General features: G+C 37.8%; 1 protein-coding gene across 3 annotated transcripts in view; it reads left to right on the top strand.

Annotated features, from left to right (window-relative positions):
* The window catches only part of LOC144958325 (origin recognition complex subunit 4-like), a 38,330-nt gene that overhangs the window by 1,312 nt on the left and 20,449 nt on the right, over positions 1 to 16,569 (top strand). For all 3 annotated transcript variants that reach the window (XM_078890233.1, XM_078890230.1, XM_078890232.1), the window contains exons 2-4: positions 12,652 to 12,892; positions 13,277 to 13,367; positions 14,136 to 14,211. In XM_078890233.1, the coding sequence (XP_078746359.1) occupies positions 12,660 to 12,892; positions 13,277 to 13,367; positions 14,136 to 14,211 (400 nt within the window). In that variant the 5' untranslated portion in view covers positions 12,652 to 12,659. The remainder of the gene's footprint in view (positions 1 to 12,651; positions 12,893 to 13,276; positions 13,368 to 14,135; positions 14,212 to 16,569) is intronic.

Genomic DNA, 16,569 nt, shown 5'->3' with positions numbered 1-16,569 from the left:
GATGAAAATAACTCCCAAAACAAGGAAGCAAAAATGGTGGAAATATGTTTAGCTCATATATGAATTTAAAATATTCCGATAGTGGTGTGTATAGGCAGCTCAGTGGGTTAGGCCACCTTTCATTTTACTCCTTTTAGCTGCACAGATTTGACCCAGTCGCAACCGCCCCCCCCCCCCCCCCCACGCCCCCCCCCCCCCCCCCACACACACACACACATTTATTTTTTTTTACTTTTTCTTTCTTTCTTCCCAATTGATTTTCATTGCTTTCACTTTTGTTCCGAGTTCCGAGCAAGAGTTTTTTTTAATCAGTTGAATTTTTTATTTCTCCGAAAAAAAACAATAATTGTTTTAATAATAAAAACAATAATTGTTTTAAAAATAAAAACAATTTAAGAAATTCATGCTCAGAAACGGAACATTTACATAAAGGTTTAGCAAACAAAAAACTCTAAGGTTTAGGTCAAAATATAAAAAAAAAAAGAAAAAGAGAGATTTCCCTCAGAGCAGGGAATAGTGTTAACAATAATAATAATAATAATAATAATAATAATAATAATAATAATAATAACAATTATAATAATAATAATAAAATAAAAAATAATAATAATATAGTAATAATTTGTTATATATTTGTTTATTATTATTACTATTATCATAAACATATATATTATTTTATTTATTTATTATTATCTCTTATTATCATACTATTACTATTATTATTTTTGGGATCTTTTGACTTGCATGGATCAGAGTTGCTTTCTGCCTTTGTCTTGGCTTGATCCTTTTCCTGGCCGTATTCATTGGTAGGGAGGGAAACAATTAAATGTATAGTCGTTTTTGGGAGATGATATCTTTGTCCTCGTATATCATCTCTCTTTCGTGTGACGTTAGATTTGTTGTTCTAAATTTTGTATTTCTCTCACAAGGATTCTGTGCTTGTGTCTTGGTGAGACTTTAAGGTGACCTCAAACTAACTACATTGATAGTTTGATCTTGGAGTCCGTTTGTGAGCCCTATTTGAACCAGTCACTATCTATATTTTTTTTACAGCCCCATATATATTTTAAGTGGCGCTGAAATGACCTACAAGTAAAAGTGAAGAAAGCGCCGTAAAAACCGTTCGAACAAATAGCTCAAAACTCTCTCTCTCTCTCTCTCTCTTTCTCTCTCTCTCTCTCTCTCTCTCTCTCTCTCTCTCTCTCTCTCTCTCTTCTCTTCTCTCTCTCTCTTCTCTCTCTCTCCTCTCTCTCTCTTGTCTCTTTCCTCTCTCTCTGTCTCTTTCTCTCTCTCATCTGTTCTTCACTCTCTCTTCATCTCACTAACACACACACACACACACACACACAATTAGTAAAGTGCACCCAGTTCTTCAGCCTCAATAAGTTTCACTTTCTTCTTCATGTACTCAACATGATACACACACACACACACACACAACAAACGCACACACACACACAGATTCAATTAAAATGTTAATTTCCTGTCAATTGCCACATGAAACATACGTTAATATTTACGATTAACAAATAAACACATACACACCTAACAATAAAGTTCACTCAGTACTTTAACCTCGTTTAGTTTTTCACTTTAATCTCTCTGTACCTATCTCTATATTCACTTTGAGCAGTCTCTCTCTCTCTCTCTCTCTCTCTCTCTCTCTCTCTCCTTCTCTCTCTCTCACTCTTTCTGTCTCTCTCTCACTCACACACACACACACACACACACACACACACCTGGGTGGGGTTCCTGACCTCCCATAGTGGGCAAGGGGGTACATACTATGTCTTTTATCCCCTTATATCTGTTTTCCAACATGCTTTCTGTCTTTGTCTTGGAATGAGATTACTTGGTTTTGTCCTGGCCCTGGCCAGAGTCCTAACTGGGAGGGAAACAGTCAAATACACAGTTATTGTTTTGGGAGATTATATTTTTTTCCTTGTAAATCATCTCTCTGTTATGTATTATTATATTTGTTATTTTGAATGTATAATGTAAGTATTTGAGTGTATTCCTCTTTGTTGGATTTTGTACTTGTGTCCGGATGAGACTTATAGGTGATCTCAAACTAAGTACATTGGTGGTATGCTGGTATGCTCTTGGAAGCTACATCTGATCCCTTTTTGTTTCGTTCCCCTATGTCTTACTTTTTCTTGGGTGCTTTAATTGTAATTCTAGAACTTGTTACTATCCCATTTTCTTCCTTTTTACTGGCGCTGATATAACCTAAATGTGTTGCAAGCGCCGTAAACCCTTAAAAACAAACAAACAAAACACACACAAACACACACTATCGTTCGTTTTGTCAGACAAACCTACATCTATAAAGTTGATCATATCCTTTTCACATCATCCATCATTCTCTCTTTTCACCTTCAAGTACACACCTTATCACCACCACTATCATCATCATCATCATCATCATCATCATCATCATCATCACTGCCAATACTACTACAACCACCACCATCGCCACACCATCATTTCATGAAGCACCACCATTACTACAACCACCTCCACCACATCATCATCATCAACATCATTGCCACCACCACTACGACATCATCACAACACTATCACCATTAAAACAACAATCACTACCCATCCTTACCACCACTACTACAACCTCCTCCAACACAACAATATCACCACCACCACTTCTGCAACAACCACAAGCACATACTTTATCATTACTGCCACCACTACATCAGCCACCATCATATCATTATTACCACCACACATATTTTATAAGTCATAAATTGATTTTGGAACTTTACTTGATTTGAAACAAGGGGTATTAGGATGATTATAGATCTCAATAGATTATATTTTGTTTGCAGAAGTTCCTGTTTAAGCATTGAAATTATTCGGAATTATTTCTGAAATTTACGTGAGCCAAATTTTAAGTTGGCGTCTCTGGTCATCTTGAAACAATGGGATTTGGGCATTAGGGAATCTGTGAATACGGGAGATGTATGTGGTGACTACCACTACTACTACAACCACCACCACATCATTATCCCTACCACTACCATTACTACAACCACCATGTTATAATTACACTTTCAGTTTTTGAAATTTCTCCGAGTGATGTCTGAAATTGCTGGGAGACACATTTTGGATTGCATCACAATAAATTTTTAATGAAATTTAAATTTATAGGTTGTTTTTGCATGGGCGGTTCTTGATCTAAGCGCTGAAAAATTTCCTCCGTTTTAGTGACCAGTCATTCTCACCCCTGGTTAAATAAGAAATCTTAACAAATTCAGTGGTTAAAGATTGTAAGTCTTCCATATGACATCGTGTCGACTATTTAGTGTGTGTGTACTGAATTTTGACAAATGTACACACCTGATAGATCACTGGTCTGTAGCACACCTAATCTAATCAGAAAGAAAAAAAGAATACTCACTCCACCAATCAACAGCTATCACCATCACCACCACCGTCATCACATTTAACATCAGCTCCACTACCACCACCAACAACACCACGATCATCATCATCACCATCTTCATAATCATTATCATCGTCATCCTCATCAACTGAGGTTTTATTCGTAAAATGTCCCTGAAATTTGAAACGGAGGGTAGGCACGCCTGAATTCTGGTCAAAATGAAAATAATCTGTTTTGCCAGTGTACTACCCCTATGATATTTACCAACAGTGCTGATGAAATAATAAAAACTGCACCTTTAGGAAGGCCCATTGACATTATCCATTACTCTACGCATCACGCAAAATCCCCCGTTTGAATTTTGTTTTGTTTTTCTTTTAGCCTCATCAGTTCTTATCTATTGCTTTAACTGCTCTTTTGATGAATGGAAAGGCAAGTAGATATAATTGGATGAATTAAGGAAGGAATTGTGACCTGAAAGAAGCAACAATAATATACTACCTATAAAGACTCTAAACACAGACACACACACGAGCAAAGATGAGACATAAGTCGTGGAATGCTCTCGGGGAATGAGTTGCTCCATGCTTCAAGTATTCCCTCATCAGTGCAATTTGAGCCAAATTTTCATGTCATAACTTAAAAGTTAGCTGTTAGGTTTCCTTTTTATTACTAGGACTCGGCCAGGCACTCCTATACATCTGAGTCGTGTAGGACATTGTATGTAAAGCAGCTTATCAAAGGACACAATGCCGGGCCAGAGTTGTGCGGTCAAAGTACCCCTTTCCGTCAAAAAACACACTAACATTGGTTGAAATTGTAAAAAACAATCCACTTTACCGCTGATTCACAGACCACACTGAGACATGTTATTATATATTCAGCTGGCTTAATTTGATATGAGACGTGTAAACGCTCACACAATGTTGTTTGTTGACAAGCACGTCTGCCCAGATTGATATGTGTAGGATGACTAATCCTATATAAATATAAATAAAGTGACCAAAGACTTGAGCTTATATGACAATATTATATGTTGTAATGGTGGTAGGGATGATGATGGTTGTGGTAGTATCGATGGCTCTGATACTACCACCACTACAAGTACTACTATTACTACTACTACTACTACTACTACTACTACTACTACTACGGAAACATGTATTGTAATGTATTGGAGTTGTTTGCTATGTATGAGTATGAATGTAGTTGTCTTTAGAGTTACACATTTTGTGTTGTGCATGTTTTGCATGTGAGTGTTAATGTTGATTGCACGAACGTTTAAGTACTCTTTGTTCCTTAGGAACATTGTTAGACGACTGTTTTGTGCTAGTTACTGAAAGAACTCCGTCCGAGCTGGTCGTATGATATATTTATTGTAAATTTACCATATGATTGATAATAAATACATTGAATTAACGAAGTCTGAGCTCAGTCTTTACATTCTACTTGTACTACTACTACTACTACTACTACTAATACTACTACTACCACTACCACTACTACACCTATTACTCAGTGATGATAATCTTCCGCAGATTCGCGGAATTCCGGGATTTTGGGAATTTCTCTGAAATTTTCCGCTGAATTTGCCATGCCAAACATTTTCCTCAAAACCACAAATCACCATTATTAAATGATAGTAAAACTGAGATTTTAATGTGTGGAAGGCCGAGTATCCTTAAACAGGCAAATAAATCACCTATTACTCTCGGAAATAGCACAATAGAATTTTCAAATAAAGCAAAAAACCTTGGCATCATCATTGATAAAGATCTTTCCATGACAAGCCATGTGAATAACACCATACAATCTGTGTACATAGAAATGAAAAAAATAAGCAAAATTCGTAATTTAATACCGAAGCATATAACAGAACTTTTAATTAATTCCCTGGTTTTATCTAAATTGGACTATTGTAACTCCCTTTGGGCGAATTTAGCTAAAGACAAAATTAGCAAACTTCAGGTTGCTCAAAATAACGCAGCCAGGCTCATTGTACGCAATAACAAAATATACCCGTCAGCAACTCTTCTTCTCCTTGAGTTACATTGGCTTCCTGTGGAAAAAAGAGTTGCCTATAAGATTTGTACTGTTGTCTACAAATCCCTGAGCACGAACAGTCCCTCCTATATTAAAGACCTTCTAAACATATATGTCCCCAATAGAAACTTGAGGTCAAGCAATGACCAATCAATCCTTGTCAAACCTAAGCCATTGCGTAAAATAGGTGAACAGTCTTTTCAATTTTCGGCCCCCAATTTTTGGAACTCTCTCCCATCACACATGAGATGCTCGGATTCGTTGACAACGTTCAAATCTCGCTTAAAGTTTTATCTTTTTACGTCATAATGTTGCAATATTATTTTCATATTTTGTTGTTGTTAAATTGAATTCGTATCACGTTTCCTTCACACTTGTCTCACTGTAATATGTTTTGTTTTATATCACTGTAAAGCGCTTAGAGCCTGTGACAACGGGGTAAAGCGCTATATAAATGCCATTTATTATTATTATTATTATTATTATTATTATTATTATGTCTTATGTATATTTTGAGTCTTTATGACGTCGGGCCAGACAGAATGCACCAGATGTCACAATTGACACAGAAGAGCAATGGTTTTCTTTGATTAGCTAGTTGATGGTTGATGGTTGAAGGGGAAGAGGAGGAACAAATGGGTCTAGATTTTTTTCTCTGTGCCCCTCTCTCTCTCTTTTTCTCTCTCTCTCTCTCTCTCTCTCTCTCTCTCTCTCTCTCTCTCTCTCTCTCTCTCTCTCTCTCTCTCTCTCTCTGCCTTTCTTTCTATTGCTCATTTTTTCTTTATTTTTATTTTTTAATTTGGGTATAGAATTCATAAGGTCAAGTCATAAATTACTCTGGTAGAGAAGTCTCCCCTCTCCAGCCCCCCCCCCCCCCTTCTCTCTCTTTCTCTCTCTCTCTCTCTCTCTCTCTCTCTCTCTCTCTCTCTCTCTCTCTCTCTCTCTCTCTCTCTTTCTGTCTTTCTTTCTCAACCCATCATTAAATCATATGGCTATACAGAGATAATATATTACAATAAAGCAATGGTGATTGGCTTACTCTCCTTTTTTTCTACCTTTGGACTATGGTTTGAAATTTGAGAGGTTATTTGGTCGTATTTATAAGCTAGATATCCACTAGGTTTCAGTAACGAAGATATTGTAGCCTTCTTTTTAAAGTAAAAATCAAAACAAAACAACATTTTCTGGCCTTTTGTTTGAATAATATTGTAGGTCTTTAGAATGTTATGTGGAAAGGACAATTCATTAAATGTTTGCAAAAAGTAAATTTATGTCTAATGAATGGATTTACACTTGTAGTGAAATATAATATAATGCAAAACGATGTTCCTGTTATTTGACATTTTGCTTGTGTTAAATCGATAGACCGAGAAATTTTCCTCCTTTTTGACAAATTGCTATTATTATCACTGATTACTACTACTACTACTACTACTACTACTACTACTACTACTACTACTACTACTACTACTACTACTACTACTACTACTACTACTACTACTACTGCTACTACCACTTCCACCACCACCACCACCACTACAACAACTACTACTACTACTAATGCTACTACTACTACTACTATTACCACTACTACTAATACTACTACTACTACTACTACTCCTACTACTACTGCTGCTACTACCACTACTACTATTATCTCCTAAAAATTACGAATTTTAAAATTTTCAAGTTGGCAGGTCTGCTACTACTACAATTATGGGAAATTCGACAGGTAAACGGACTGACAAATCAGAGTAAAAATACATACATTTCATGCCCTGACATCTAATATTTCCCATGGACATGTATCATGTCCTCCCTTACTGATATCAAAATGGATAAAGATGGATCTTTATCAAATTGAATTTATTTGACATTATATTGTTGGTAACGAACTGACATCAGAAAATCCCATCTTATTCAATATCATATTGATGGATCAAACTTTCCGAAGTTTATTTTACCTTCCAGTAACAAATGAGATCTTTTATAGTGACCACGAGATGTTTTACAACCCACTAGCAGTATTTAAAAGATTGTCAAAAATTTCTATCTCCAGTCTTTCAAAAAGTGTCGGTAACCGACTGACAACTGTTACTCAGAATAAAGGTTACTGCATAAAATCCAGAGCATCATCATCATTGCCTTTTTCACCCTGGGTCAGGGTATAGGCCACAGACAAACAGTTTCCATCCTTCTCTATCCTGAGCCAACTTTTTTATCTCATTCCAGGTCTTACCACTTCTCTGTATATCAGCTTCTTTAATTCTTCTCCATGTTCCTCGTGGCCTTCCCCTTGATCTTCTGCCCTGAGGGTTCCAGTCCAATACTTTCTTTGTTATAGTTGAGTCATTCTTTCTAAGCGTGTGTCCAATCCACCTCCATCGTCTTCTTCCTATATCCTCTCCCACTGGTTTCTGCTGTGTTCTTTTCCATACTTCTTCATTTTTTATTCTATCCATCCATTTTATTCTGAGTAGCTTACGCATGCACCTGTTTACGAAAATCTGTACCCTCCTTATACATGCCTGTGATGCGTTCCAAGTTTCACATCCATACAGTAGGACAGACTTCACGTTTGAGTTGAAAAGTCTTAGCTTTAGTTGAAGGGAGATATCTTTAGTTCTCCAAACTCTGTTCAAAGATGTGAATGCAGCCTGTGCCTTTCCTATTCGTGCTTTCACCTCTGCTTCCGTGCCTCCATCCTTGTCAATTATACTTCCGAGATAGCAGAAAGTGTCTATATCTTCGAGTTCCTGATTTTTTACTTTGATCTGCTCCCTTTGACGCGTACCTATCCTCAAGACCTTTGACTTTGCAGGTGAATTCTTAGACCAATTGATTCCGAGAGGCTGTTTATAATTGTGGCTTTTGCTTGCATCTGGTCCTGGGTGTGGGACAAAAGAGCCAGATCATCTGCAAAATCCAGATCATCCAACTGTGTCCAGGGGGTCCACTGTATCCCATTTCTTCTCCCTTTGGAGGTTTCCTTCATTAGCCAATCAATGGCAAGGATGAACAGAAAAGGTGAGAGCAAGCATCCCTGCTTGACACCAGTCTTAATTTCAAAGCTGTCAGTAAGCTGATCTTCATGTACAACCCTGCAACTTGATCCTTCATACATTTCCTTAATGAGGTTTACTATCTTTTCAGGGAGTCCATAATGTGCCAGAATTTTCCACAATGTTGCTCTGTCAATACTGTCGAAAGCCTTCTCGTAATCCAGAAAGTTGACAATAAGAGGAGAGTCCTTCTTAATAAGAGGAAGTTCCATTCTATAGACTGTTCCAATATGACTCGCAGAGAGGCAATCTGGTCGGTGGTTGAACGGTTTTTTCCGAAAACCTGCCTGTTCGTCCCGCAGTTTAGCATCTGTTGCATTCTTAATTCTCTCTAAAATAATACGGTTGAAAACCTTTCCTGGGATAGAAAGAAGAGTGATGCCTCGATAATTATTACAATTACTGGGTCCCCTTTCTTTGGAAGCTTGATAAGATGTCCTTCCTTCCAATCCTTTGGGAATATCCCGTCATTCCAGATTCTCTCAAATAGTGGGTGCAGGGCCTCAGCATTTCTTTCCGCATCAACTTTTAGAGCCTCCGGTCGAATCTGGTCTGGTCCAGCAGCTTTCCCCCTTTTCATCTTGTTAATGGCACCCACAATCTCTGCTATCGATGGTGGATCACAGCTAATTGGTAGCTCATTCCTTGCAGGCAAAATTTCTGGCTGGTTGTCTGGTGGTGGTCTGTTCAGAAGGCAGTTGAAATGTTCCCTCCATCGTTCAGATTGAGCCTCTTTTCCAAAAATAGTTTTCCCATCTTTGTCTTTGACTGGTACCTCTGGTTTCCCATATTTTCCAGCAAGTGTCTTGGTAGTTTGATAAAGGATCCTCATGTGTCCTCCAGTCGCTGCTGCTTCTGCTTTCTCTGCAAGTCTGTTCATGAATGCTTCCTTGTCTTTCTTCACAGATCTTTTGACTTCCTTAGCTATGGCTCGATACTGCTCTTGTGCATCCAGTCTTGAAGCCCTTGTTCGGCTTGCATTCACTTGTTCCTTCCTTGTTCTCCTCTTTTCAATAAGGTCCAAGGTGGTTGGACTTATCCATTCTTTATGTTCCGATTTCTTTACCCCCAATACCTCGTGGCAAGTTGTTATGTAGACTTCCTTGATCTTTGCCCAATGTGACTCTACATCTATGTCCTCCTCGAGCTCAGTAAGAGGTTGGAATCTATTACTCAATTGTAGTTTGAATTCCTCATTCTTTTCCCCATCAAGTGCATTCACCTCGAATTTTCTTCTTGTATGTGATCTGGCCCCGTGTTTTCTGAGTCGGAGCTTAAGCTTTGCCAATAGCAGGTGGTGGTCTGATCCAACATCTGCCCCTCTCCGTACTGTCACATCTTCCAATGAACTCTGAATCTACGAGAGATACAAAAATGATCAATCTGATTCTCTGTCACACCATCTGGTGAGACCCAAGTTGCTTTGTGGATCCTCTTATGGGGGAACACTGATCCTCCAATCACCAAACTGTTGAATGCACAGAAATTTGCAAATCTCTCACCATTATCATTCATTTCTCCCATGCCATGACGTCCCATGATACCTTCATAGCCTACGTTATCCTGTCCCACTTTTGCATTAGCATCTCCCATCAATATGTTGATGTCTTTCCTTGGCAACTTGTCAATGACTTGTTGTAGCAGACCATAAAATGTATCTTTGTCCTCATCTGTTGCATCATTTGTTGGGGCATAGATCTGTACAATGTTCATGCTGATCTTCTTACTCCGTGTTGTAAAGGACGCCATGATGATCCTTTCTCCGCATTGTTCCCATCCTCTCAGTGACTTCTGGGCAAACTTGCTTAGAATTATTCCTACTCCCTGTGTATGAATCCCGTCCCCTCTGCCTGAATATAAAATCTTCTCCCCAGACTTGATGTGTTTCTGTCCAGATTGTATCCAGTGGGTTTCGCTTACTCCAAGTATATGCAGCCTGTATCTTCTCATCTCAGTCACAACTTGAGAGCTTTTTCCTGCTTCATACATGGTGCGAACGTTCCACGACGCAATTCGAAGCTGCTTGTTTGGCGAAGACGTCATCGGGTCAGCAGAGTCCTTTCGGCTTTGTCTGTTGTCCTTCATAAATTCTGTAATTCCAGAAACTCTTCGGTCGCCCAAGCTAAAAAAAGGATTTAGTTTGTCTGTCTGTGTTTCTGTAACGGTTTGAGTTTAACGGAAAGGGGTGTTAACCCTTTGCCAACCCCCAACCTGGAGGACCAGGTGACTCAAAGATGGGGGAATCACACACCATTAGTCGCCTTTTACGACACGCTGGCTTGGCGTTGGGCTATTCTTGACCCTCTCAGTTGAGGGACCCCGGACACCACACGGGGAAAATCCAGAGCAAGTAACACATTATTTCATTATAAGCAACTCTGAATACCAGATGTGATTGATCAAATCAATACTTTTCCTTTTATGGATGTCAAGCTACATTGGGCATGGTGAGTAATTAGATGGTGACATCTGATTACCTCAATCCCAACTTTGCTTTCTTTTAAAATTGAATAATGAAATAATGATTTGTAGAGTTGAAATCTTTTCTGTCAAAGTCAAATGGGAACTTTATTTTAATTAGGAAATTAAGTTATCAATGGGAACTTTATTTTAATTAGGAAATTAAGTTATCCATACAAAAAATGTATAACTGGGGAAGGTTTATATACATTCCTATGGTACTTACTTTTGAAGCTTAATTTTTGTTTTGTTATTAATCTTGATTCCTCAAGCTTAGGAATTGTCGATAGGCCATGACCAAAGCAAATTGGGTGATAGAAAATGTATTGGCAGTCAATCTCCTCTGCACTTTACCAGAAGACCAGTTATAAGATCTGAGAAAGATCTTCGAAATATTCGTTTGGACCATTTTATCCTTGATTGTTACAATTTTTCCTATGCTGATTGTGGAATTTCTCGTAGCAGTACATTCTGGGATTCCAAGGGAGCAAAATAAACCTAAGCCAATTTTGATTCCTGGATGAAATTCACTAACAATTGACAGCCTCTTTTTCAGGGTTGTTTCCAAGAAAGTTTTTGAATTTTCATCCTTTCTCTTTTTTCATCTCTCACAGTTTTGAAATATTTTAACCTTGTTGTTCGCCAAGAGTTCTCATTGTCCAAATAGAAATTTTCAATAAAATTATGTTATTTCATCTGAAAGCCCATTTCCATGATTGAAATATTTTTAAAACCATTGGTTGATGGGTGCACTTAGCATTACGGGTGTCGTTTTCTTGCCTTCCCTTATCTTGTGCTGAAATGTGAGGAGATTTGGATTTAGGCGTGCTTGGTTCACTTTTATTTGGTTGTAGATTGTTCAGCTTTTCTCTTTCTTCCATTTTGCTTGAAAAATCTTGTTAATTCTTTTAATTGTCCTTTACCATCTTTGCCAAGTTTTCTCTTTTGTATCCTAAACAACTGAGTAGAGGCCATCAGTTTTCAGTCTTTTTCGATAATTCCTCTGGTTTTGATCCACATATAGGGTAGGCATCTTGAACATATGAAAATTAAAAAATAGAGCTACATTATATCATAAACTATGAAAGTCAAATCATGATAAAAGCAAATGTTTTCTTAAAAATAAACAACAAAATTAAGAGAGAAAACATAATTTCTAACTCATTTCACATTAATTTGTAACAACTAAAATATCAACATCATACACAACTAAGCAGCTGGCTTTTTTTCCTAACATTTCTCTGTGCATACTTCCTTCTTCTTCCATTAAGGCCAAAGCTTCAGGCTGCAGATTGTATGACCGTCTTTTCAGTAACAGGGATGTAAGAGGGAAGCAGGGAGCAATTTTTTAAGTTTAGGCGAAAGGGCTTGTTTACAAGTGTTTGGTAGGGAGTTCCAAAGTCAGATGGTGGAGAGGAAGAAAGAGTAAAGATGATGGTTTGTCCTTGAGTGGGGGATTTCAAAATTAAATGCTGAGTTTCTAGTTTTGTTGTTGTTCAGTTTCAAATGGCTAGTTGGAATTTTGAGTTTTCCGTTTTGTGCTTTGTTTAGTTTGTTGATGGATCGTCTTTCATGTAGCTGTTTCCATTGGAGATCGTTTATTAGTGGTTTCCACTGACAAATCTGGCCACCCAATGTTGGACGTTACTAAGCTCAAAAGAGATTAACTTTGAATCCTATCTTTAGTCCTCAGAATGACCAGAACCAAAAGGAAATCTGACAATCATGCCTTAAAGAAGGGACAGCACTCTCCACATAAAGTGTCATCAAATCATTCCCCAGTAAAAAAACAACCTCAGTCTCCAACAGATGTTGAGAATTGCCATCATTTAGCAGACCCTTTAGACGAAGTACAAAGAATCCTTAGACTTCGAATCAGTCAGTCTCAACCTCAACCGACAATCAATGGATACAATGAAGAGAAAACGTGAGTCCTTTCACTAACTTTCAAAATGTACTCTATTGTTATTGGCAATGAGTATGGTATTTTGGTAGTTTTTCTAAATCTAATGAAGACTCCTTTATTTTGCTCTGTTCATTGATCAGATAATATAATACTGTTTATGAAATCAAATCTACCTAGAGTAACAATGACCATTTGTATGAAAAAAATAATTCTGCTAAGTACTTGAGATGGGAAATCTCTTTCATCTTACAACTACTTCCTGGAACTTTTAATTTTTTGGTAGTTTATTATAAATTTCTTATGTGTAATTCTACACGTAAATTAGATCATTTGTTGCACTTCTCTATATATAGATATATATATTTTTTTTAATTTACAAAATTTCTTATTTTGTTTATTTGACAGGCAATTGTATGAGTTAATAAAGCGGACGGCTTTGACAGGAGAAAGTAATTCTCTTCTCCTCATTGGACCAAGAGGCTGTGGAAAGACAATGGTCTGAGATCTGTCCTTTTGTTCCTTTTTTTTCCCCCTTCAGCTTTGTGATCTAGTGACCTTTTGGTCCTGGGTTCAAGTCCTGCTTTGGGTAACACAAAGTTGAGCTCTTTGTAAAGGCCTTTTACTCACGTTTTCTCACCATACTCAGGTGCAAAGTCATTACCTGATCAGTGTCAGTATTTTCTTTGTCGAAAAAAAAATACTTGTAATAATTTTTTATGGGTACATGACATAGCTGTGAGGGAGGTAATTGAAAATGAGTGCATGCATGTGTTTAAGAGATATTTTTCTTTTTCTTTTTTTGGTTTCTTGAACTACTCTGCTTTACTTGCTCTTATGATCTAAGAACATTGCAGGCACTGAATTTTTAATTTAAGAGACATGTTTTGTGTAGCATGTTCATTATCCCAAGTACATGCTTAGGGTTTAAAAAAATAACAGTAATGTTATGTCCTACTATTTTTAGTTTTGAAAATGGAATACTTCAAGATTATCGTTAGAACTACTAGAAAAACTAAAAGTTGGACTAGTCCTTCTGAGCCAGAGTTAACCCTGGCTTCTTTTGCATGTAATGGAATGCTCTGAAATGAGAGACGAGTTTCGTGCAAAGTATTTTCCATCAGATAAATGTAAACCCAGCAACCAATTTAATTTTTGATGGACAGGGAGGTCAGGGAAAAATACATTGTTTGAATTTTACTACATACATTTGGGTCTATAAAAGAATTACTTATTTTATTATTATTTCTTTTTAATCTGATAATAGTTGCTGAACAATGTAACTGGATCCCTTCAAGAGATTGACGATATAAAAAATAACTTGCTCACTGTGCGATTAAATGGTAAGTCTTTTTCTTACACAGCTTTCTGTGAGGTAAAAAAAATAGTTCCTTCAGAACCATTAGGACCATTAAGCCTGGGTTTATCCTGGTGTCTATAGCATGAAGCGGACAATAACAATTGCTTGCTACCATTTGTATTGGATGCTAGTCTTTTGCAAAGTACTTCTAACAGATCTAACAGACCTAGATACCCGATCACTGCTGGATGCTTCGGGGGTGGGGTTAAGCAGAAAAAAATCTCAAACTGCTCTCAGGATAGATCTCGGTCCTTTTGCAGTGCTCTAATTACTGAGCTGTTGGGATCCACAAGTTGGGTTTTTCGGAAAAGAAACTGGAAAATGGGCATAACTTTTGAACAAAAAAATCGCAACATTTTTAATTCCTATCTTTAAACACAGAACCATAGGAAATTTAATTTTGTTCTTTGTTGTGAAATTTCAGCTCCACTAATGAATTAACTTTTAATGCTGGTTAATTTTTCAAAGCTGGAGCTGTTCGCCGTTCAGTTCTTGTTTATAAAAGGAAGAAAACCTCCTGAAATTCATCATGAAATAATAGAAACATATGGTGAAAGTGCAGTGTCTAAGTCTCGGGTTTATCAGTAGTGTTCTTGGGTCAAAGACTGTCGTACAACTCTAGAAAATAAACTTGGTTTGGTCTGCCAAAACATCAAAAAGTAATCAGAATGTCATTCACGTCAACAAGATCATCAAAATTTGATAGGAGTTTAAACATTGTGGAGATTGCTTTAAAACTTGAAAGTCCAAAAAGCACTATTGAAATTAAATTGTCCCTGACATGTGGTATCGGAGAGTTTGTGCAAGACGGGCTCCGATGATGTTAATATAAAAATTTCCTCAATATAGGCTTGCTGGGGACTTTCAATCAAAGAGAATTCTCATAGAACATTTGATTTACAATGATGGAACTCAGATCCATATGAGTACCTCAGAGATAATACATAACTCAATGACTTGGAAGCACCCTTCATCTCCTGTCACCAGAAAATTTCAATTGCAAAGCTCAGCATCCAAAGAAATGGCATTTGCCTTTTGGGATGTGATTCTCCAAGATATTTGCCATGGGAACAATGTCTAAATGTTATCCAATATTGCTAATTGCGTGATCAACTAAGAAATGCTGTTTGCCATAAAGGCCACCCTCATGGATCACCTACCTTGTCTATGGTGGGGGTGATTGAGCATATCGGGGGCAAAGGAATAATTCTGGTTGTCCATCACTAGACCATCCCGGATGTCAGGTCTATAAGCGGGTGCCTTGAACGGCCCGCCCTGATATGTGACTAATGGAGATCCAACCCGCAGTACTATGTCTTCATGATCTTGTCCAGAATACACATGCCCCAACGGTGAAGCGGTCGGCCGCCTAGCCAAATACTACTGCGATCGTGTCGTCAGAGTCGTCGGCGTGGTAAAAAACATCAGTGAACGTCCCAACACATCTTTAGTTGGAAAATGCGATATCGGGGTCAGCGACCTGACACACTCATTGTCCCTTAATATCGAGAGCCAGAGTGTGGCCAAAAATGAGCTTTTGTCAAAGCTACTGGCATCAACATTCTCCTATAAAAGGAAACCCATCTTTACTCAGACACGCAATTTTCTCGATTCCAGATCCCAGACTATATTTGGTCCAGCGAGAGGACACTTCGAGGCTCAAAGGGGGGGTTTACATTTACGCTAAAGAGCCTTCGAAGGTAAGGGTCATAGAGAGCGTTACGGATACAACAACAACAGGGTGAATAGAATTTCCGTGAAGGTGGGTGGGCTGTATCTACAAACCACCTAGAGCGACTTGGACTACACCACCAGTCCCAGTGGTTAACCATCCTTCCATCTGTCTGGGAGACTTCAATAGCCACCAACATGAGTGGGGCTACCGAGACTGCAATGAGGCAGGTAGACAACTCCACTCAGGGATGGACTAGTGTACAATCCTACAGCCAAGGATACGTCCAGGGGCACCTGCCATAAGAAGGAGTATACTCCTGATATTACCCTTGTCATGAAGGGAATGAACAGGGAACCACCGCTGGTGAAGCGGACAATCCTTGGCGACTTCCCTTATAACCAGCATAGGCTGGTACTTATCACAACAGGGGTGACAATCCCGAGGGTGCAGTCTCTCCCACTCTGCAGATGGTACTTCAGGAAAACTAACTGATAGGAATTCAGTTCCTATGTTATAATAATAATAATAATAATAATAATAATAATAATAATAATAATAATAATCATACTATGTCTTTATTATCCTCAAAATATTGGCAATTTGTCATTTGGTTATACATTTATAACATTTCAATATTATAAAGATTATACATAACATGATATATTG

This window comes from Berghia stephanieae, chromosome 12, assembly GCF_034508935.2.
Source record: "Berghia stephanieae isolate SIO BIC M18660-M18661 chromosome 12, UCSD_Bste_1.3, whole genome shotgun sequence".
Classification (NCBI taxonomy): domain Eukaryota; kingdom Metazoa; phylum Mollusca; class Gastropoda; order Nudibranchia; family Aeolidiidae; genus Berghia; species Berghia stephanieae.
The sequence above is the reverse complement of the archived record's forward strand: the minus strand, read 5'-3'. Positions and strand labels throughout refer to the sequence as shown.